The sequence below is a fragment of the Thermobia domestica genome, chromosome 4 (genome assembly GCF_964235325.1).
Source record: "Thermobia domestica chromosome 4, izTheDome1.hap1.1, whole genome shotgun sequence".
Lineage (NCBI taxonomy): Eukaryota > Metazoa > Arthropoda > Insecta > Zygentoma > Lepismatidae > Thermobia > Thermobia domestica.
The window spans coordinates 137,323,616-137,349,054 of record NC_137457.1 but is presented as its reverse complement, the minus strand read 5'-3'; the positions used below and the strand labels follow the sequence as shown (position 1 = coordinate 137,349,054).

General features: G+C 35.5%; 1 protein-coding gene across 1 annotated transcript in view; it reads left to right on the top strand.

Annotated features, from left to right (window-relative positions):
- Window positions 1-21,027: 21,027 nt before the first annotated feature.
- Window positions 21,028-25,439, top strand: part of LOC145682882 (uncharacterized) — a 562,787-nt gene continuing 558,375 nt past the window's right edge. The window contains exon 1 of the mRNA XM_081754246.1: window positions 21,028-21,190. Coding sequence (XP_081610372.1) covers window positions 21,182-21,190 — 9 coding nt within the window. The 5' untranslated portion in view covers window positions 21,028-21,181. The remainder of the gene's footprint in view (window positions 21,191-25,439) is intronic.

The following is a 25,439-nucleotide window of genomic DNA, read 5'->3' as shown; positions in this document are numbered from 1 at the left end:
GGTTTGCTGCGGGATGCTATATACGGTTGTACGTATAATACATACTTTTTCAGCTATGCGTTTGCTGCAGGATGATATATACGATTGTACGTATAATACATATTTTTTCAACTATAGGTTTGCTTTAAGATGTTATATACGGTTGTACGTATAATACATACTCTTTCGGCTTTATGTTTGCTGTAGGATGTTATATACATTTGTACGTATAATGCATACATTTTCAACTATAGGTTTGCTGTAGGATGTTATATACGATTGTACGTATAATACATACTTTTTCAGCTATACGTTTGCTGCAGGATGTTATATACATTTGTACGTATAATACATAATTTTCAACTAAAGGTTTGCTTTAAGATGTTATATACGGTTATACGTATAATAGATACATTTTCAGCTATAGGTTTGCTGGAGGCTGTTATATAAGGTTGTACATTTAATAAATACTTTTTCAGCTATACGTTTGCTGCAGTATGTTATATACGGTTGTACGTTTAATACATACTTTCTCAGCTATACGTTTGCTGCAAGTTGTTATATGCGGTTGTTCGTATAATGCATACTTTTTCACCTATACGTTTGCTGCAGGATGCTGTATACGATTGTACGTATAATACATACTTTTTTTAGTTATACGTATTGTGCAGGATGCTACATACAATTGTACTTATAATAAATACTTTTTCAGCTGTAGGTTTGCTGCAGGATGATATAAACGGTTGTACGTATAATACATAGTTTTTCAGCTATAAATTTGCTGCAGGATGTTATATAAATTTGTACGTATAGTACGTACTTTTCACCTATAGGTTTGCTGCAGGATGCTATTAACGGTTGTACGTATAATACATAGTTTTTCAGCTATACGTTTCCTGCTGGATGTTATATACGATTGTAAGTATAATACATACTTTTTTAGCTATAGGTTTGCTGCAGGAAGCTATATACGGCTGTACGTATAATACATACTTTTTCAAATATACGTTTGCTGCAGGATGTTATATACGGTTGTAGGTTAAGTCCAGAGACTACAGGAATTACGAATGTAACCTACGTTTTTAAGTATGCCACCTACATTTTTTTCTTAGTGTAACACGCTCTAATTCATCATAATGAAGCAGTGTTGCTTGATCATTTAATTCTAAACGGTGTCAGTTCTTTTTGAAACTGTTCTCTACCAATAAGTGCAAGAATTTACAAACTTATACAAATTTGGACAGATACACATATTTGGATTATGTTTCAATTTGTTCAAACATTTAAACTTTTATACTAAATGTTTTGTTTGTCACAATTCTGAGGGAATATTCCAGAAAAATATCTTTCCGGGAATTTACCCATCACTAGTTAAGACCCTGAGGTAGTTAACATAGAACGTTAAAAGATTTTACAACTGGTTTGAACATTTCTATTCCTTTATGCATTATAAGGATATAGTGAACTAACATTTTATGCAAATGTATTGGTTAAAATAAAAAAACACACACAAAAGAAGCTGGCTTGAGCGGAATCCAACCTGAGACCCTTTGCACTGGGGTCGAATGTGTTCCTAATTCTGCCACGGTGTCTCTTCATAAAATGAAGCGTTGTATCACATATGAGCGAATCGGAATCTTTAAGACGTTTATTCCCGAATATTTTTGGCTATTGTACTCTCTCAGTTTCTAATATTAACACTTCTCATGTGCACTACTACCCCGGGGAGGATTGACCCAAAGTTCATTTACCAAAGTCTTCTTTCCCCTTGTAAGAAATCTTCACCTGACCCCAGCTCTCGCACTAGGGCCATGTTCAGAGAATGATCAACTACGCCAGAATAAAAAAAAGTCAAGTAGAAATACACACGAGGAGAATTTATGGTAATTGAAGCAAAGTTTAGTAATGAAAAAAATGAAATATTTGAGTTTTACGTCCCACGGTTATGCCGGTTAGGCTAAAGGAGACGGTGATGATGAGAAATGAATGAAATGGTGGAATGAAGAAAGTGGTTGGAAACGGGACAACCCCGAGAAAACCAACGCACACGGTGTTTGCCCACCACAAAGTTCACTTGGCGGGGGCTGGGATCGAACCCGGGAATTCAAGCACCAGAGGTGAACGCTCTACCACTGAGCCACCGCGGCCCCCCAAGTTTAGTAATCAAACTGAATAATAAAAGAATTAATGTAATTGCATTCAGTCATAACCAATTAAGAGCGCAACTTAACACCTCAGACACGCGTAAGAAATAGTCCATTCATTGGGATAAATAATACGTTAATCATGTCTTTAAACCTTAGAAAACGTTACCTATTTGGCACTTAGGCTCTATGCGTGGGTCAATGAAAACTTGACCCACGACCTACCGTGACGAACGACCCACCGTGACGTAATCTCGCCCAGCACCCATTATAACGAACTCTGACCCACCACCCATCATGAACCACTCTCACCATTGTGACTATTGTGGTCCAGCAAAATCCATTGTCGTCAACTCTAACACATGATCCACACCCTCCTCTCCAGTTTACCCTTGTGATAAAACAAAGCTTGTTGGAAATGTTGGGTAAACCATATACATTATGTAGTTCCTCGTTATGAAGTTTCCGCCATTTCCCATTCCCGTTCCCCTTAGATCCGAAAATTCGTTTCAGGATCTTTCAAATACTTTCAGTCTATGTTCTTCCCTCAAAGTAAGTGACAGTGTTTGCAGACATACAGATCAACAGGCATGATTATCGTTTTGTATATTTTAAGCTTCCAATTCCTCGACAGAATTCGCGACGACAAGAGATTTTGAACCGAATAGTAACATGAATTCCCTGCTTTTAGTCGACATTTAGTTTCTCCATGAGTATGACTTTTCTTTGTTAATATTGATCCTAGATTTCTGAAAGTATCTACTTTATCATGTAATAGTATAACATTGATCCTAGATTTCTGAAAGTATCTACTTTATCAAAAGTGTTATTTAATATTTTAACGCATCCATAATTTTCTGTATTCCGGTCCCGACGCACTTCCACATATTTAGTTTTCTCTGCATTTACTTCTAACCGCATGTCCCTGCAAGCGTTTAATAAAATCTCTGCATTTCTTTCTATTGTTCTCCTATCATTCCCTATTAAATTTTGATCATCAGCATATGTCATAACCTGATGAATACCGTTCAACTGTAGGAACTGGTTGCTATCTTTGATTTTCCTTATAGCGTATTCCAGAAAGAAATTAAATAATAATGGCGACAACGCATCTCCTTGTTTCAGGCCATTTTCGACGTGAAAGCTCGTGGACAAAAAATTTCCTACCCGGACATTACTTTGGGATTCATTTAAACATATTTTAATTAATCTAATTAGCTTTTCGGTATCCCAAGTTCTGTAAGAACGTTGTATAATGTTCCTCTCCTAGCCTTTCCAAAATCAATAAATAGTTGATGTACCGGGGTATTGTATTCCCACTTTTTTCGAGTATTTGGCGAATGATAAATATTTGGTCGATAGTTGATCGATTTCGTCTAAATCTGCACTGATAATCTCCAATAATTTCATCTGCGTATAGGGTCAGTCTTGCTAACAGAATATTTGAAAGGATTTTATAGGATGTTGACAGAAAAGAAATTCCTCGATAATGCCTCAGTTTTGTCGCCTTTCTTGTGAATTGGAACAATGATTGACGTATCGGATCTTTACGATATAAAAAGGTAAAGTACTTGTAAGGGGCCAAACATTACGATGAATTTCAATTAAATTATCACAGTATATTTATTTCCTTCTTGAATTGGCGATAATTTTCAGTGGAAAAAAGGATGAAGTTTGAAAGTCCCAAATCAAGTTAAGTAGACCAACGTAAAGGGAATAAAGTGTAAAATTTTTCATTTAATTATGCGTACAGTCTAAACTTAAAATTTGCATGTATTCAGATTACAGTATAACTTTTCTGTCTATTTTTCTCACAACTTTAATTATTGATTGTCCTGTGCTCTAAGCGCTCCATATAGTAAACATAAGATTCAGCAATTATTATAGTATCAAATATTGTATATATGAAGCGAAACAGTGTATTTTTTGTTTCTGAATCAGTAATTTTTTCTGAATTTTTTCAATTAATATCAATCATTTTCGATTATTTTTTACAAATTAACCCCCATAAGGGAGAATGGAGTAGAAACATGCTAGGACTTATTCTGTTTATTTTCAACAAAGAGTTAATATACTATATTTCAACTATGTAAGTTTAACGCTTTGGAGATACACATTTTTTCGCAAAAAACTCGGATCCCCACTTTCCTGTTAGGATATGTATGATAGTAAAAGTGATATGATAATATCTCCGTTTGGATTAAGACCTAACTACATACCAAAAATCATTTCATTAGACCTTGCAATTTGACCGTGATGATTAGGCCATCACACAGTTACATTCATTTTTTATATAATAATTCATATACTATAGGTGATTCAAAAATGTGTTTTTCCAGCAGTTAACTCGTCTAAAAGGTCACAGTATATGTGTCTCAAAAGCTAAGTACTTGTTCCAATTGGTAGTATTTGAATTACAAATGTCAATAACCAAAAAAACCTGAAGTTCTTTCCTTACTTAAATATACTCATCTTAGGTAAGTAGATACAAACAAATGGGAAAGAAAGAAAAATGGAGCCTTTGGAAGTAAAATGTAGAAAAATTTACGTTTTCAGAAGATACTGTCTACAAAGTAGTGAGCAGGGTGGGTCGTTAGGTCATATTAAGTCGGTGGGTCGCAACGGGTCACGGTGAGTGGTGCGTCGGAGTTGGTGATGGTGAGTGGTGAGCCGTAGTGGGTCACATGTTGTTGACTCACGGCCCACTCAGAACACTTGACCCACTTGACCCACTATCCCACTCCATATCTGGCGTGCATCACATGCTGTTTCTCAATGACATCCCATGCTAAACTCAATCCACTATTAATTTTTTCCTCGTGTTCACTTCCACCTGAAATGTTATATTTAGGCATAATAGTCCATCTTATAAATTTCTCGAAGTTTTTTCATGTTTCCAGGTTATGTCAGCTAACCATTTTCTTCGAACTACTAAATGTATTCGAATATTAATTTCAAACGGTTTATTCGATTTCCCGTGACGATCGGACAATAACGATGTCACTTTTACATATAGACCGCACATTTAGAACATGTTCCCTTCTCCCCTCTAAAGCAGATTTTTAAGGACAATAGAAAATCGGCTCATATATTTTAAATAAGTTGTTTATGACCATCTCTTAATCTTATGACGTATGTGTTCACGATTTATAGAAACCCGGCTGGACCTAAAACTAAATACAGTATATTAAAAAAAAGATAATTTCAATTGCTTCATCCGTTTAACAGTGACGACAAGACACAACTTGGATGCCATCCTTCTTAAATATTGAGGGAAAATGATACTAATTGCATCTATTCTCTACTTAATACCGACTTCTCTGTACAAGGTCGACAACGTGCACACCCGTTTTTAATAAGGATTTTATATATCAAGTTTCACCTCACAAACGTTAGATATTCAATTTTTGACATACATTTTTGACTCCCTCTTTTCTGTTAGAATACAAACATAATAAATGTGGCGTCACAACAACAGATTCCGAGGTAGGTTTTAACTGTGTTAAAAAATCCTTTTCAAACGGTTGAGTCATTTTTCGTTATAATGGACAACATATTTTATATTTATATAGTAAGTGGATATAAATTAATAGTTTTGTTACTGTTTGTTATTTATTTATTTAAGTTATTTAAATATATAAAATGATATGTTGTGTTTAATGTTTAACAGTACCTAGCAATTTCCAAGTTATCAACAGTCAAGTAGCGAATTTTGTGTGTAATATTTATATTAAATTCTATTTAATGTAACACATTAGTAGCAAATTAAGCATGAATGCTAAAACAATATTCAGTTTCGGTTCTCAAGAGATTTTCTTTCCTAGCTTTCTATTATTTTGTTAATACCTTACTATATACTTTCACCTAACTTTGTATGTATAGTCATTAATATTTTTCCCATATAAATATAGTCACTAATATATTCCCATACGTTTAAGTCCTGTATGATAAAGGAGATGTATGATTAATGAACAATTCTAGTAAAGGTAAAATTTTAATGGTCTATTAACGGGAACACGGGACTACAAGAAACAAAAACACATGCAGTAACCCCAGTACCAGCAGTAAAATTGTAAGTTTTACTCACAGTGTCATACAAATTCTCAGTGTGTATCACGACGTTTCGTCGTTTCCAGGTCTGTTCCGGTCATACCGGGACATTAGTGTGACTACTTGCATGTTCCGAAATTCTTAACCAGTTTCACTGCTTCCCAATACCAGTATAATATTGGGGTCTCTTCCCACCCCAATGGGTAAAAACGGACTTTTGTCAGATACTTTTTTCTAAAATCGGAGTTAAATTCTGGGCGGGAGCTCATGTGTTTCAGTTCCCAACTTAAGCTGTAACTCCATGTCTCATATACTGTAGCTTTGCTGCTGAATGGGACATTAAAATCAAATGAACTACTACAACTAATAACATGCATTCTAGAAACAGCTCTGTGGTTCATTTTCTTCATAATAAGCTTTTTATCGTACCACATACAAAAAACATATGTCTGGTGTTGCAAAAAAGGTGTTACAACTCTTGGGAGGTGACTCCTGCCACTGAGACAAGAAGACTCTTCTACTTTCTGCTATCGGACATAATTTCAGATCTACAAGCTGCCGAAAGCGTGGGAAAATGACTTTCGGACGCCAATAGTTCGGAAACTATCCAACATAAAGAAGGTGAGTAAAAAATTCACTGAACAAGTCATACCTGCTCTATTGAATTTTGCATGTTTCACAATCCTATCATGCACGCGCAAGGGATTCCCCAAAGGAACGTAGGGAGTCCCGGATAATCTGCCAAATGAAACTTGGTCTATATGGATATGAATTGATAGGGTTTCTACCAGGTAACAATAATTCGTTTGTATTAAGTCGATATCTGGAACAAATACAAAATGGCGGACACCTTCATACCCGTTGTATGTGGTTGCATAATCGCCAGGTACGGATGCTGTCCAACAGCGACGTTCTGAGTATTAAGTGTAGCAAATTTGTACTCAAATGCTCTAGAAAGTCTGGAATGTCGGTAGAGCATAACAGATGAAGCAGGGTGATTCATATGTGTGGAAACACTTAACGAAAAATGCCCAGAAATGCACTCATACTCAGTAAACGTGAGTTCAAAGCGTGAGAAATGTAAGGATTATCGTCAAGAACATGAAAGCCATTGCCAATTCACCAATAATATTCCCTCAAACCGATGCAATATGATCTGCACCTAGCATACCAATAAGGATGCAACAACTGAGGCCAAGTTCAAATTGTGCAATTGGACTCACTAAGAAACTGGGTAAACTAAAGGAATGTCACTAGTGGGATCACATGATCGATATTGAAATGTGGCCAATGTGTGTGTTGATATTAACATCTAGCTAATGGACAAATGTCAACATGTTGCACTATTGCTGGGATAGCGTCTCAAATGCGAAAACTAGGAAAATAACGTTGTACATTCTGGTATTACATCTGGTGCACCTTTTGGTATAATGTAACTAGAACACGATTGTATCAATGTCCCTCTCCCACAGTCGACACATATCAAAAGAAGTATCCTAATGCATTGTTCAAATTTTGATTGAGAGTGAAAATAACAAACTTGTATAATGTCCCACGTCTTCTGAGACATATGACGTACTCGAAATATAGGAAAATACTTCCAAAAATTCGTATCTTACACACAGTGCACATGCCAAGACAAAGACGAAAATGAACCGATTTGACACATTTAACACTACAGCTGGAACACCATACATATGGAAAATAAAACGACATGAGAAATAGGAAGAAACGTCTTAAAGCTCTGATTGTTTACAACAAAATGAAACACAAAAGTATATCCGGAGGCTGTACAAGAACGCTTGCCACACAAAGTGGGTACTAGTCAAAGAAATGAATACAGAGAAAGTGAGGCTCCTTCGAACCTTAGGGCTAGAGCGCTCGCTTTTGCTCGCGTGGTCGAAGTTTCCAATCCTACTGGGAGCCCACGGCCTCAGATTCAAGACCCGAGCAGTTATTTTCCTATTTTTCGCACGTGGGATGATATCCCACCAGTAGTGGGACATGTTGACATTTGCTCATCAGTTACATGTTGATATCAACACACACATTGGCCACAATTCAATATCGATCATGTGATTCCACTAGTGACATTCGTTTATTGTACCCAGTTTCTTAGTGAGTCCAATTGCACAATTTGAACTTAGCCTCAGTCATTGCAACCTTATTGGTATGCAACCGTGAACATCATATTGCATCGGTTTGAGGGAATATTATTGGTGAATTGGCAATGACTTTCATGTTCTTGACGACAATCCTTACATTTCTGGCGCTTTGAGCTCACGTTTACTGAGTATGAGTGCATTTCTGGGCATTTTTCGTTAAGTGTTTCCACACATGTGAATCACCCTGCTTCATCTGTTATGCTATACCGACACTCCAGATGTCTTGCTAGAGCATTTGAGTACAAATTCGCTACACTTAATACTCAGAACGTCATTGTTGGCCAGCATCCGTACCTGGCGATTATGCAACCACATACAACGGGTTTGAAGGTGTCCGCCATTTTGTATTTGTTCCAGATATCGACTTAATACAAACGAATTATTGTTACCTGGTAGAAACCCTATCAATTCATATCCATTTAGACCAAGTTTCATTTGGCAGATTATCCGGGACTCCCTACGTTCCTTTGGGGAATCCCTTGCATGTGCAAGGTAGGATTGTGAAACATGCAAAATTCAATAGAGCAGGTATGACTTCTTCAGTGAATTTTTTACCCGCCCTCTTTATGTTGGATAGTTTCCGAATTATTGGTGTCCGAAAGTCATTTTCCCACGCTTTCGGCAGCTTGTAGATCTGAAACTATGTCCAATAGCAGAAAGTTGAAGAGAACTTTTTTTCTTGTCTGAGTGGCAGGAGTAACCTCCCAAGAGTTGTAACACTTATTTTGCAACACCCGATATATGTAGTATCCATCATTCTGCAAAACCTTCCGAAGTAGACAAACACCTGAAGAATATATACTAACTGCCATTGTAAATGGGTTCTAGCGAGCAAGGTAGACAATTTTTGGCATTATTATATTTGGTCAGCTACTACATTTGGTAATGAAATGTTGACATTACGTGTTCTCCCTGAAACATATGTAAAAAAAAATAACTTTTGGGGTAAAATCCGGCGTTGGATACGTTAATTTATATTTTAGAAAATGGAAAACAGGAGCTGGTTCAGTGAGCTGCTTCCTGTTTTCATCGCTAATTTAGTCAGTTTCTGACGACAATTTAATAACCACGGTACGTCAAACGTGTGTGAGTTCTATAAAGCTTAAGGTTCTTAAAATTTTTCAGATTGTATCGAGAGTCAAATTCATGGTATATATATATATATATATACAATGCTTGTCCAAAGTTGCGGAACAGCTAAATATCTTGGTTAAAATGCGTTCTTCTGAAACTTTAAAACATACAAAACTTGCAGGATATTAAGAGATCTATCGAAAACAAGTGACCGTCAAAATGTTCAAGGCCCCGTGTGGGCTACACTAAGCACATCTGTGATTTTTCAGATTACAGCCCCTATTTTCTATTCAAAATTCAGTATCTGTGAAACAAACTAAATCAGTATACACGGTGTATGTGCTGATCAAAGCTGTAGGATGTGAATATTAAGCAATAAAGGTTCGGAAAACTAGTAGGGGGAGTACTGTGTAGCGGCCGACCTGTGGCGCCTTCGGGCCGATCGAATTATTTGCTTTCCTTATTGTTATTAATTCGTACTTAGTATTTAGAAACCGTTTAATTGCCTTATTGTCATCTAATTACGGCAGGTATTATTCAATGTTAAATTTCTTTCTTTATATTTTTGTTCTTTCTGTGGAATAACTAAGCCAGACGAATATCTAAAATTAGCTGTTGTCTCGTAAGCTCCCCTCTTTGCATCTTGAGAAACAGATCTGAATTGGTAATCTATAACCTTCGATTCCCTGCACGTGCAAGGGAATATCCAACCCTTGTGTCTTATATGAGAGTCTGATGTTATTTTCTGAATACTTTCATTGTTCTCTGTTTAATCCCAGATGTTTACAAAAAACATGCTAGACATATAACTAACATGTTGGCGCCGAAGTTGACAATTGAAAAATACTAAACATGTCTATTTGGCGCTGTATAAAATAAGTGTCTGGTGAACACTTGTATTTTCAGTATCACTGTGAAACTATTAAGTAACCTATAAAAAACTGATAACGCCTCATTTTCATTGTATTATCAAATTAACCTTTGATTCTAATTTGGATATTAGGTACTAGATGACGCTAAAACCTTATAGGCCCTACTGTTTATAATAACGCGCATGCGTGACTATTCTAGTTAACACCCTAAATAGTCGTTTAGATAATCAGTATCCAATCTAAACACAAAGACTAATTTTATTGCACACGAGTGTCCTCCCTTTTGGAAAGAAACCACCCTACTATACTTCCACGTACGTAAAGTGTGAAAAAATTCCCTGAATACAAAATAGCTCTACAAGCTGTTCTTTGGGGGAAAATTCATCGTCTTCGACGGAAAAATTAATGCGTTGTCTTCAAGGTACGAACCTCGCGCTCGTTACCCTTCGGGGAAGAAGTGCTATGTTAACACGGAGGCACGAGCCTCTTGCTCGTCACCGGAGCTTCGGCCCCGCCCCTCGGGCTCAGGCTTCTGTGTTTCACCGCCGGACTTTGTCTCTGTTCTCTAACTTTGTTAGTCATAGAGAGAAGAACTTAGTGCATTACCTGAGTGTGTGGTTACACTGTGTTAGTGGAGAACCCCGTTCTCCTTTCCAGGACCATCTCTGCTTTCGTTCCGTGTGTGCAAGAATGCAAGAACTTTGTTATCGTGCTGAACTTTGTTTCTAGTAAGTTTGTTACTACTACATGCAAGCAGTCGCAATTCGATCTCTTCATTGAACTGCCCTTATTTCTCTTTAAACATCGGTCATATTCTGACCCTTTCAAATTTCACGCATACGCCACTGGACCTAGGCGTCATCTAACGTTACCTCTGGTGTATAACAAATTCTTCTGTGCTGTACAAATGCAACATACAATAAAACTCATACTACTTCTAACTCGGCGTTCCAGTCATTTACAACGCCTATCTAAAGTTCTCAAAGCACTACCTCACCTACTCTCATATTCTCTCAGAAAGTACCTCCGAATAAGCCGTTCGTCGAAGACTATTATTACGAACATCTCTCTCGTTCTCTTGTTATTACGTGAACCACTACGCCCGTCACGCCTGTCGAGGACTGAACCCTTCACCTTCTGTTGACTGGGTCTGCTCGGCGACTCCAGTACCATCTCTGCAAAAGACTTCGCTCTCCGTAGGAAGTGGTAGCATCTTGTTGGTTTTACCACTCGAACCAATACAGACGCCTTCTGGGAATTCTTGGTCGCAGTGAATATCTTGTTGCCTCGCCAAGCTTAACTGGAATTATACACGGCTCGACGATATCTCCCTAGGCCACTTGGAACTCTTCCATCTCCGTAGGTGTTTAATTGCGAGGTGAGTGATTTAAATTGTTCTAGTGATCTTAATTGTGCATCTTGATTCCTCGCATCGACTCAGAATCACGTCTACATGTGTGCACCCAATATCCGATTTCAATGTTTGTGCTTTTATAAAGTTTGTGCTTATTTTACAACTAAGGTTGTTAGCAAAAAATATCTCTTCCATGTTATTGTTTTATGGATTAAATTGTTACTAGGCTAAATTATCTAAGTCTCTAATGAAACAATCTTTCTTTTGATTAATTAAGTATTGCCAAGCCTGACCTCGCCTTGTGAAGTTTACCTATTTGACGTCCATTAATTGTGCTAATAATCTTGTTTGCATTGCATTAGCTTTAACGTAATTCATTGTTCTATAATTAGTGCCTAATTATTAAGTTGTTGTCCCGCTACAAATATTTATTTCTTTGCACGAGTCCTATTTGTCTATTATTTTGGTGTGCTAATTAACCTCATTGTTGTGGGGGCTTCACGTTAACTCGTGACCCCCTTTGGAGCCGCCACTGCCCCAAAGTGCTTTCAATTACCTGGGGGACATTCGTGAATCCAGGCTCTCTTATAATCTCGTTAAACTCGTGCTAGAACTTTGTGATTAGTTTATGTTATTTTTGTCATACGTAGGCACTCAAATTATCCTGTTCCTCTCTCTACTAAATCACCCTGCCCACAGCCTTATTGGTCGGACCTTGTTTGAACAGGACGGACCTCCTCCTTAACCTAATAATTAACTGTTGAGCCGAGAGACTGCTCAGCTCCATTACAGTTTAAATGTCAGGCAACTCTCTAAGTCAGTGATATTCTCGAGACCTTTCCTCTCCATGTATTAATTATTCTTTAAGTTTGTTTCCGGCAAACTTCGATGGAGATAACGTCGTTAATAATCTATTTTTATGTTCGTGAACTGTGGTGGGACTCCCTCACAAGTGACTGCAAAATTTTTAATCGCCTCCTGCCACCGACCCCGACATACAATTTGGTGGGCAGCGGCGAAATATGTCAAATAGCACTGGCCATTACCCTAAAATTTGGTTTGAAGTGGTGAAATATGTAAAATAACCTGCTACTAACATAAAATTTGGTTAGTAACGATTACTAACCGATTTCAAATAAAATTTAGTAACTTGCTGTGCTGAAATTTTACCATAAACTGGCAATTACCATAAACTGTAAAAGAAACCAAATTAAACTGGAAATATTGATATTATAAAGGATTTTCAAAAATAGGTCAGTTTTGTCCCCCGTACTACTTAACTCCGTGAAAGATGAAAATTGCATAAAAATCTAGAAATTTTCGTAAGGGTGAAAAATGTTGGAATTGCAATAGCAATACAACCTGGAGTGGATCTCAACTCAGACAACCGCACAAAACACAGAATTAAACATGTCACAGCCACTACTTTAAATAAGTCAAAAATTACATTCACCTTGACTTGTTTGGAATATGGATTTACCTTCTATGTGTAATCCTCTCTCACTTCAGGTAATCTGGCTTCCGTCTGAGCTTTCTGATATTCGAGTAAAATCAGATTGGTGGAAAAACGTCAATTTTCGAATGTAAATTAATTCCTTACAATAATCTTTCTGTGCCTAGGTTTCCAAACGAAAATGTAAAGCAAGAAAGAATTATTTCTGGTATTTAAGCCAACTACACCAGCTAGTGCCCAATAGGAATTACTAATAATGTGATCTAAACGGGCTTTCATTCGGCACAATAGGCCTCACACAGCACTGCCCTTTAAACTCACTATTCCTCTGCACAGAAGTAACAGAAAAAGAAAGAATAATCTTACAAAGCAAATAACTCTGTGTGCTATTAATTCACAAGCATAAAAACTCTATTAAAGAAAACTTTCACTCTTCTATTCACTTTCATTACTTAGCAGCCACAAAACGAGGAAACAAAAAGAGCCCGTTTGACTTGCCACAAAGTTTGCTTGAGAATTGAATAAACGAGGAAAAAAACATTCCTTTTTCCATTGATCACTTCATTATATTTAACTGACATAACACCAATATGATTTCATCGATAGACGTCGATAATACACTCATCACACCAACAGGAATAACAACTGTGAACAATTCTCAAGAGAGAAACCGTGCCGAAACGAAACAACACTCCATTGACTGAACAATCCACCCGTTATACCAATACTTCGTTTAGACAATCTTCCAGCTATACAATACGAACACAAGGGCAATCTTCCGGTTAAACAATACGAACACAAGTAAAGTAGGCACGGGACCCACTTTAGCTTGTAGATTTGGTTTCAATGACTACGCCCACTATTCGCGTACTGCAATCTTTCCTCTAACAGTCTTACCAACTATCTTTACTTAAATTTTTAATAAGTTTCATGATTTTTTCTTCCTTCCTTCATTTTTTTACATTTTTCTTTTTTAGAAAAGAAGACATAATAAAGCAAAACCAATGAATCTAACACAACCTATAGTGACTCTTGCAATGAATATTGATTATCTCAATCTAATTTACATTGTTTTTATCCTTTATTCGATTGAATTCTTCTTGTGTCGTGTCCATACTCCTCGGCCTCATTCCGCACGAAGTCGACACGGCACACATGCTAGAGCCAAGCATTCCTTTTCTGTTGTACTGTAACTACGTTCTGCTGAGTTTAAAACTAGTGATGCATATGTTATGGGATATTCTTGTCCGTGTTCGCCCTGCGCAGGGGTAGCTACAATTGCTACTGAACTAATAAAAAGGGTTTATTGAAATCAGGATATCTAAGAACTGGATATGATGTAAGCTTCTGTTTAAGTGTTTCAAAAGCTAATATTTCGGGTTCGTTCCATTTAAAAGCTTTTCCTTTTCTGTTTAATTCGTGTAAAGGCTTTGCTATGTTACTAAATTTTCTATATAACGATAGTAGAAGGTACATAAACCAAGAAAACGCTGAACTTGTTTTTTTGGTACTGGATACTCCGTAATTTTCTCAACTAAACGTGGATCAGGTCGTACGCCTTTTTCTGATAGGATATGGCCTAAATATACTTCTCGGATTTAAAAAAATCGGATTTAGAAGGTTGAATTTTGAGGTTATACTCTCTTTGAGGTGGAAGAAAAGGTCATGACTCTGTACCATAATGCCATTATGATAAACATAAAATTTCAGGCCCTGCAGGATAGCCAGCACCGTATTGGTAAGTCGTTGGAAGGTTGAAGGTCCAGCCTTTAGTCCAAAGATCATACGTCGAAATTTGTAATGGTTGTCAGCAGTGGTTAACGCAGTTTTCGGTCTGTCTACTTCACGAAAATTTGCTTGTAGATAGCCTTGGGCTAGGTCGATTGTGCAGAAATATTTTGCGTTCCCTACCTGCTCTAATATTTATACGATATTAGGAAGAGGATAATGTTTTCTACCGTAATAGCGTTAAGTTTGCGGAGGTCTGCTACGACCCTAAAACGGGGTTTACCACTTGCATCTAATTTTTTGGAAATGACCAATAAGGGGAAATTCCAAGGGCTTCTACTGGGTTGAATAATGTGCTGATCTAAAAATTCTTTTATCTGTTTTCTGATTTCTTCTTTTGTACTTCACTAACCTATAGTTTTTTTGTGTTATTACCGTGTGTTCATGTTCTGGTAATAATCAAATTGCATGTTCAATGGTTGAAGTAGTAGTAAGCATTTCGCCAGGCAAGAAAAAAAGATATCAGTATAATTTTCCAATAAGTGTAATAACGATTCTTTCTCAGCTGCACTCAAATGATCTAATCTTAATTCTTGTTTCAAGATTTGTTTTCGATTTTGCGTTGGCATGTTTGTTTTTTGTGAATTTATAAAATGTTGATTTAATGTATGAATAGTAGAAGCTAATTCACTAACAGGTTCTAATGGTATAGGCTCGAGTTATATTGTAATATCTTTTTCGTCAGTATTCAGCAAACAGGCCACAAACTTGTCTGTTGCTTGAGTAAGAGCTTCTCCTAAGTACAGATTAGTAGCTGATATCCTTTTTTGGAATAATGCAGGTACATTGGTTTGAAGTGGGCAAAACTGCAAGATATTCACTCGCTGGTACCGTTATTTTTACTTTTGTACTTCGTGTTTGAAGGGGTGGTTCGTGTTTGAAATAAGATATACTGCAACCATTATTCGCAAAAAAATCTGCGCCTAAAATTCCTACACAAGTTGGTCAGATATAATGTGAAATTTATGTTTAAAGTCTTGTGAATCTATGTGTAGCGTGAGGGTGATACAACCTAAAGTGTTGTGAACTGTTCCATTTAACCCTTGCATATTGGTCATTCGGTCTTGTTTATCTAAATCTAATAAGTCGGAAGGGAGCGAGCGCGCTTTAAGGAGGGAGATTTGGGCTCCTGTATCCCGTAAAAGGGCTACTACGGTGCCTAGCTCCTTAATATATATTTCTAGATAATTCTGAATGTTCTTGTTCACCTTACGCAAGTCTGAGTCCCACGAGTTATCTTGAAATTTTGTGCAACCTTTACACGGTGTGGGACCAAGCGGCTGCATCTTTTGTTCCACCGTTAAATGTTTTTCTGATTTGTACTTGTGTTCCTACTAGGGTTTATATGCAATTTTCCCATGTCCGGACAAAAACTGGTATGCACATTGCAACCTGGTGCACTCTGGCTGGTACAATCTCTTCTTAGGCAATGTCCCAACCAGTTTCTCTTCCTCTTCTTAATAATGTCTAAAAGTGTTCTTTTCTCACCCACCATTTCTAACACTCTCTCATTCGGTTTCCGCTCAACCCAACTAATTCTTTCCATTCTTCTCCACATCCACATTTCGAAGGCTTCCAGTCGATTTTCGTTACCTTTACGCCACTCTTCCGTCCACGTCCTGTCCACTTTTCCGTCCCATACAGTACAACACTCCACACGAAGCACTTATGAGTCTTTTTCTCCACTCCTTATTCAAGGTCCCACAAAACAGACTTTTCTTTGTCCTAAAGGCTTCTTTTTCCATTACTATCCTTGCTTTTATATCACGTTCGCATTTTATGTCATTACTAAAAATACTACCCAGGTATTGAAAACTATTCACTTGTTCTATTTTCTCCCCTCCTACTTTTATATTTGACACAGACCCCTTCGTCCCAATCACCATGGCTATTGTCTTTCTAACATTTATTTTCATCCCATATTCTTCAAAGCCATTTCTCATTTTTTCTAACATTTTATTGATTTTCTTTTCACGTTCTGCAAGAAGCGCCATATAGTCTGCAAATCTTACGCATCTAATCATTCTACCTCCTACCGAAATACCATCAGCATCATGTAGGCTCTTTTTCACTATCTCTTCTAGATAGACATTAAATAGTGTTTCTGAGAGGCAGCATATTTCTTAGCCATCGGTATCATGATCGTTTTCAGAAAGTCTTTTGGCCATTCTCCTGTTTCATATATTTCATTGCAGAGTTGGAACAATTCTTTCTTTCTCTTGTCTCCTATATTTTTAATGAATTCGATTGGTATGTTATCTATTCTTCTTGCCTTTCCATTCCTAATCTCGGATATAGCGTTTTCAAACTCATCCCGAAGAATACTGAATCCTTTATCATCTGCAGTAAAATCTGAAAATTTCGACTTGAAATAAAACCTTCTACGGGCGTCAGAAACTAAGGCATTTGGAATAACTTTCTCTAGCATTTTGTTCATTGTCATATTTTTGCTCTTGGCAAAATCTGTCAATTTATCGAGGAAATCGAATGGATTCTCCGATACTTGTCCTGAGAACTTCGGTAACGGTAGTTTTATTTCATCCAAACTACTACATTTACAATTTCTGTGCTCATTATTTTCATGACTCCCCTCTCCAAGCTTACGTATTTCCTCTACTATTTGGTCTATTCCTAGATCAACATCTGAATCTATTTTTAAAGCTGAATTTAACAAGTCTAATTCAATTACGTTCTCCATTTTCCTCCTACGTCTGTTTCTCGGTTTAATTTAATTTCTATTTCGGACGAGATATCCCACTTTTGGAAGAAAAAAAAAGTTCGTATTGTCCGATTCTCGATTTCTCTTATTTCTCTATCTTATTTTTCTTCCAAATATGAATATCAATTCCGTATAATTTAGCGATAACAACTAACAGCTCTCTAAATATTCATAATTTCCTATCTACGACCTTACAAAAGTACTTGCTCGTAATGTCTGCGGTATTTGCCTCATATCAAAGAATATTAAATGAAATTTCGAGAACTTTAAGAAAAGATTAATCGTTTATTTACAAATAGAATACTTTAATTAAAAGGTAGGGTACGAACTTTAACTCAGGACGCCACTCCGCCCTATATGCACTTTATCTTCCTTCTTACCCTTCCCCAATAACTAATGGAGAAAGGAAGTATTTTTTTAATCTAACCTCTAGAATTCCTAATTTCCTTAATAAACAAATTACTCTCTATTATAGCAGGGACCTGTGGAAAATACGGTTTACAGAATTCAGTTACTCCTGGACCGTACTCCTTGCTTTTAAAGACGGGACCTTGACTCAAAGGTCACTGTCTGGCCTAAACCTGTCTCTGGGACTTCAAGTTAAGTCCACAAAAGGATTCTATCTAGCTTAAGCATATAATTATATAGGATAGGTTGGTATTAGGGATAGGATGTCAGCCTTTACTCATGGCTCTAACTAAATTTACTTACACTCAAGGAAATAAAGGAATTTGGTTAATTAATCACTCTAACACTGTCTTAAATGAAAGTTGCAGTGAGGAAGTCTCTAATTTCTTACAGCACCTAAATATGCTATAATTACACCAGCAAGGGATCGAACCCAAAGGTATTTGGATTTCTATTAAATGTTCCTCTACCACTAGGACGAAACCAAAACCTCGAGTCTATACGTGCGTCACTCACCTCCGCCATAGACCCTTAGGAAGCTTAAATACTCCCATTTTAAACAAGCAATAATAATCCAATAACCTCTGTTATAAGCGTAGGATCAAGCATCTAAATTAACGACTTATTTCCTAACTCCCTATCATTTGAATATCCTATCTCACGGCCAAAGCTCAATTGCTTAAGCGGGCATCTGTAATGTAGTAGAATCACTATTCTGTATACATACAGTAACTAACTAGAGGGGACTCTCTCAAACTACACTATTCACTTGCAGTGCAGCGGACTGGCTGGCCTAGATCCTATATTCAGGAATCCTCAAAACGCACAGCGTCGAAGGTAGGAGAGGCAGTCTTTTTATACGTTTTGGCCTGTTAAAAAAATAGCAACAAAAATATTTTGAAAGTTTATTAGCGCCAACTTCTCAAATGGAAAATTCCCAGTAATGGAGACTGAAATGCAATGGATTTCGCAGCGAGCCTTCTCGACAGGCTTCTAAAACAAAAAGTTAGCATGGAAAAAGCAACGATAGCATTAGCTAAACTCTAAATATTAATATGATTAATTCTTAAATAATATGGGATGATGCTTTAATATATATATACATAAATATATAACATAAATTGAATAAATATTTACTTACATTAATAATAATAAAATAAATGAATAGATATATAACAATAAATTAATATATTCCAGGCCTGGATTTCTAACTTATAAATAAACACAATTATTAAATAGGGCAAAATTCTAATTATATCATTTATATTTGAATCTAATATCAGGAAGGTCGCAAGACGTACCTTGCAACGTTGTTATGAACTCTCACGTCACTAACGTTTCGCACAAGTGTTGGTATTACATGATTTCATGTACATGAAGGAACATCGCAGAGAGAATTATCGTACGGATCCAGTTGTAAATTTTATACTTGTGCAGAGTGCGAAAAATGTTTCTTATCTTAGCCGTCGATGCAATTCTGATCTTGTATTTGCTGCTGCCATCCCGATTACTCATTATACGTATTTACTGAATAGGAAATATTTTTCAGTGAATGAAAAATTCGATCAATAAATAACATTTACAAATATGCTTAAAATGTGACTTTAATCGTGTACGTAATGCAGTTTATTTTCTCGGAGTTCAGTAAAAGCACTTTCGAGCTTCAATACTGTTGGATCTGAAAAATGTCTTTTGAAATGTAGTGAAATCAATATGACTCTTAAATAGAAATTTAGGAACTAAAGTTCAAATCTTATTCAAAGTTGCAGCTATAATTTTTCGTTGAAGTCGCCTAATATTATATATTAAAAGTAATAGTTTTATCGCAAGAGAAGAGTATCTAGAACGTAAAGGGTGGGTGGCAGCAAGAACCCAGAACACAATGTGTTTAATATAACATTTGAAAAATATAAAAATATTATCTTATTTTTTATTCTTGCTTCAAAGCTCATATGTTCTCCGGCTCCGGGTTAGATCCGCACTGTGTCACAATATCGTGATTTTAAAATCAAAACCGACATTTTGAGTATTCGAAATGATATATATATATATATATATATATATATATATATATATATATATATATATATATATATATATATATGTATATATATATAATTGCAAATCCATTCGAAGGAGGTATTATGTGTTAGTATAACTCATTAAGTTATGCGATAAATGTAAAATTGTGGTTATTCTATGCTTCGATATTGGTTGTTTTGGTGTACTTACCTGTATACAGTTACATAATATTCAAATTCCAAATGATGTGGCCTGTCCGACAATTTTGCGTAGCTGCGTGTGATGATGTTGTAAATCAAATACGGAGTGAGTGCTTGCTGACTTATTTCGAACTGTCAAGTGTCCATGCAACGGTCAAATATACGCGATCAATTCTAAATCTCGGAAAATCTCAAACGGAAACTTTAAATGCTTTTACGTGCTTTCAGAGATAGAACAGAAGCATGTTTCTGAGCTAGCGCCACTTCTTAGAAAGTTTGCCCATTGGAATAATTGGTTGGGATCAGACACCATAAATAAATGTTGATATTTAAATTTCTGATATGTTCCAACAGATCGGAAGTGAATTCTCTCTTTAAGCGTTATTGTATTCTATGAAATTGTTGGTCCTTTTTTCTGAATTTTCCTCGAAAATTAAATATATATATATATATATATATATATATATAGTAATACTCTTGTTATTAGTCGAATTATATAATGTAATGACATTACTGCAAAAACACTTTTCTTCTGAAAATAAGTTTATTTTTTAATCAATAGCTTTCTTCCTATGATATGGTTTATGTTGCAGAGTTTGGATTATAATACTTAGTTTTTTTAGTAGTAAACACCAGTAGTAATAATATATGTGTTTTCCTTTAGCAGAAGAATGTATCCATGTGCTAATATTTTCGTCTTGCATGATTTTCAAAATATTTCCCTTTATTCATACACTTTTCTTATCAACGTTGTGTTAAAAATAAAACTGAATTGATATATTCGTTTGGATTTTACAAATACCGTATGCGAAATGAAAATATGCTTCTAATGTTAGTCGTGTTTATAACGTAAGAGAACAATGAAATGATAACACCCGTAAACCTTTTAGTGATTTGCCACAAAAGTAGAAGTAGAGATCATATTTTTCACGAATGAAGATAGATTGTATTGTATGAATAAGGTAATTCACGATTTTATATTTCGTCTTATATTTAACAAGGTACCCTTCTTATATCAATTACCCCTCAATATACTTAGTGATTTTATTTTCTGTAAAATTATGTACTGCTTAAGGGATACAGATGTTGCTTAAGAACATTATTTAAAAGTGTTTTTAAACAAAACGGGTTGTCAGAAATTTTATTAGAAAACATTTTTTTCTAACACCAAGATAGTTTCTTTTGATTCGAGATATATTCTAGCCAAAATTTCCGGTTACCGCCTATTATTGATTGAATATAAAACTGTTATGTTTACTCAATAATTAAATTTATCGTTTTCTTGAATTAAATGTAAGGATAGCTGGGACTTATTTCTAGTCAAAAAGAACTAATAGTAAACATCGTCTTTCTAAGATGTAATTTGTGTTAAGGTTAACTTTGATGTCACTCATGCTTTGACGGAAGGTTTATAACATCAGACGATTTAGCAGTAACTTTTGTATTTGTATTACCGTTACGTTTATGACTTAGATAATAAGCAGTGTTGCAAGTTTCTAATATTTCTCTACGCACAATCCCTTGGATGGTATTGATAATTAGACAAAGTAGCACCATTATAAGAAATTTGATTAACGGCTTCCGACGTTTTGTTCACTTTCTTGATTTACGATTTATCTACGCATCCAAAAACTCGACGGTGACTTTCGAAGTTGTTGTTCTATATTTCTGCCCGAACTCTTTTCCAACAATCATATATTTGGTTAGTATTTCCAATGTCACGTTTTCGTAATTGCGCTTTCCGATAAAGTTTATGTGAAGTCAAATACTATATTAACTGAGATAAGTACATTCAAATTAATTAATAGAGGAAAATATTGTTATAAGTACTTACATATTACATTCTCTATATCTCTGATTCTTTTCCCTCCTATGTTATGCATGAGTGATCTATATTAATCAATTGCAATTAATGATTTTTCATTTCATTTAATGAAACAAATAGGTACATTATAATGCAATTATTGTATTTATACCAACACTACTAGCTAGTTATAAAGATGAATTATTAAGTAATGCAGGAACTATTAATATTGAAGTAGATTCTCATTTCTATGTCAAATTAATATTATCATGTCAGTGATTGAAACAAAATTGCAAGCTCTAGATACAAACATAACATCTACTCTTAAAGTACATTATAATCAAATCAAATATCATCATCAAGTTATTCGGATATTCTTGTTTTACAAGGATGGTAATACAATTACCAAAAAGACAGTTGGAAATATCATTAAGTTATTCATAATATTTAGTTAAATGTAAAATTCTTGTTCGAGAAATATTTGAAGACAGATTAGTCGTTTCATCAGAAGTATATGAAAGTTTAAAAAAGAAAAATTAAATTATGGTAACAATATAATAATATGCTAACATAAATAAGCATTTAGTTATGATCAGTATTTATTCTTTAAAAGTGTTCACATAAAGAATGGTAGAAATTGGAAAAAAATATTATTGACTTCGGAAAAAAATGAAATTATTTAATGATATATACAAGTAAGAGCGAAATTAAAAATGACTGTGTAGTTTGTGCTTACATATTAAGGAAATCGGAAGATAGGATTAGTGGAAAGTAACTTATCATTCTTTACAAAATGCAAACTAGTGTAGATGCCTAGGATTGGTAATGCAGGACGAGTTAGGCACAGGGGAACAATAATGGCGCGTGTAAGGTAAACCACCGCCATCTTGGTGTTTGCAATTTTGAATTTCTCTCATAAAGTGAAGGGAACTTAGAATATCAGAAATATTGCTAGAATTATAAGAGAGATTTAATAGTGTAATCGGAGATAACATAACTGTAACAATCTTGAAATTTTTATAACGTACAGCTTAGCTATCTTTGTTATTTCAGTGCAGAACTTTGCACTAATCAAAGTCGACAGCATTTGGGTGGTCAAGATGCGACTAGAATTGACCATGAAGTACAAAACTTTTCAATGCAGCGTGCTCCAGTATTGCATTTTGCACTTGGACAGTTGCTGATGAAGCTTAAAGAGAAATATACCGCCTACGGTCAACAGGCCTAGAACTGTCACTGCCGAGAAAACATCTATGCCAGTGCTCCAGTTGTTTGTTATATCTCTAAACGGAGAAACCGACTATTCTTAGAAATACCCTTCAGCCAAATTGATATTTGCAGGTGTTAGAGAGGCAAATACAGCTCCCTTACAAGCTGCAGCTGCAGCAACATTTTTCTGAAGATGAAGAAGTTTGGAAGATATAATTTTTGAAATGGTGAAAGGTAAAATTGCAGTAAGAGTCAGCTTTGCAAAACAAATTGTACTGACCAATGAATTATTTTTATGTTGCTAACTAACAAATTCTGTAGTATGCAGAACCTGGTTACACAAAATATCGGGAACAAATATCTACATTAATTTTTGTTTTTATCCAGTTGGATACAGAGTTTATATTTTGTATTAATATCCCTGGGAGATTAATATTAATCTTGTACTCTCATCTGAGCCTAGGTCTTCTTAATGGTCATTTTGCGATTGAATTTACAATTAAAACTTTCAAAGTGTTTCTTAGTTCTTCAATTTTTTCTACATGACCATATGTGATCCCCCCAGACTTGGTGACCTTAAGAATGTATGAACAAAAATATGTGCAATTTCTTGATATAAAATATTCTCCATTCCCTTTTAGGTTCCTCTTGGGTCCAAATATCCGTCTCAGGAATTTTAAATATTTTCTGTCTGTTCCCCATCGGGAGTTAGAGATCATATTTCCCAAAAATACAGCATAACTGAGCTTATTATTATTTTATAAATTTTAATCTTTAGAATCGTCGACAGAGCTCATGACGAGAAATTATACAACTGAGCTAGAATGCGAATTTCCTGCTCTCAATTGTCCTTTAATTTCTTAGGTGATATGGTTTTGGTCTGCTAAACAGGCCATACGTATTTGGAAGTACCCAATCACTTGAATCAGTGGAAATAACAAATAATATCTACGCAAGTAATCTCTATATAATCCCGCGTAGGCTACTAATTAAGGTGTATACAGAAATATGGGTGGTAAGTATTATTAGAAAATATTTTTATTCCAGACAATTAAACTGTTTTACATGAACGTGTTAGTGAAAGCTATTGTTGTTTCAGTGTTTTCCAGGACATAGCTTTTCCGTAGTGTGTGAACAGTCTGAGATGCCACCTCGGTATGTACTGCAAGGCTAATCAATATTTGGATGAGCAATTTCCTGGTTTATGGAGTGATCATCGTGCTCCAATGGAATGGTTTGTAAGATGAACTGAGTTGCAACGGTAGTGTTCCGTCAGTCCGGTTATTTGACACGACAGGTCAAATAAACACACTGCAACCAATATTTGAAACATTCCAGTTCACTTATGAAATATTATCTTCCACAAAATTGTCTTCATTTTACTTTTCTGTTCAACAAGGTTAACAGTCTCCCTTGTCTCATTCGCTTCAATCTTTCTGAGTTAATTGACTTATCTTTTCAAAAAAGGACAACCAACCAGGATGAAGTGAACCGTTTTACTCTGCGCTAAACTTTATAACAAATCGCAATTTTAGAACTTCCACAAGAATCCAATAGCAACGCATTCCTATATTTAAACATCTTCCGAAAACATAATCTTTAAACGCAGTCTCTACCGTGTGCTGAAAAAGACTATTTGGATGCTATCTCCAAATCAACGGTTTTGTAGCGCAATTCTTTAAAGTCAAATTATCAGAAAATTACTCACACTGGAGACAAGAAAATATACCAGCAATAAAATAATGAAAATACGTATATCATGTTCCGTTCGAATGCTTCTAAACAAACTCATTATAACTCAGCACAAATTTCTCCATTAATCCAAACCACCATTAAATGAACCATACACCAGAGCTAACCTAACACACAAGAACAGCAACTCAGTTCTTCCGATCGTTTTGGAAGTCGATGAGAAAGCTAGGGAGCGAGGAAAGAGCTTCGCCGCGACGACTCGCAAAAATATCTACAATCTTTGACTTCGCCTTAACTCCTCTTACTTTTTTCTTTGTATTACAATAAAATGTAAACATATGAAAACACAAACTACTCATTTAACTTTAGCATTATTTCTACGTATGTACAATCAACATAAAAGTTTATTCCACTTTATTAATTTCTCTTTAATGTCTGTCTTTTCATTTCTTTCGATTCGAAGCATTTCCTAATTAGGCTCGTTTCTCCTAATCGTATAGTACAAT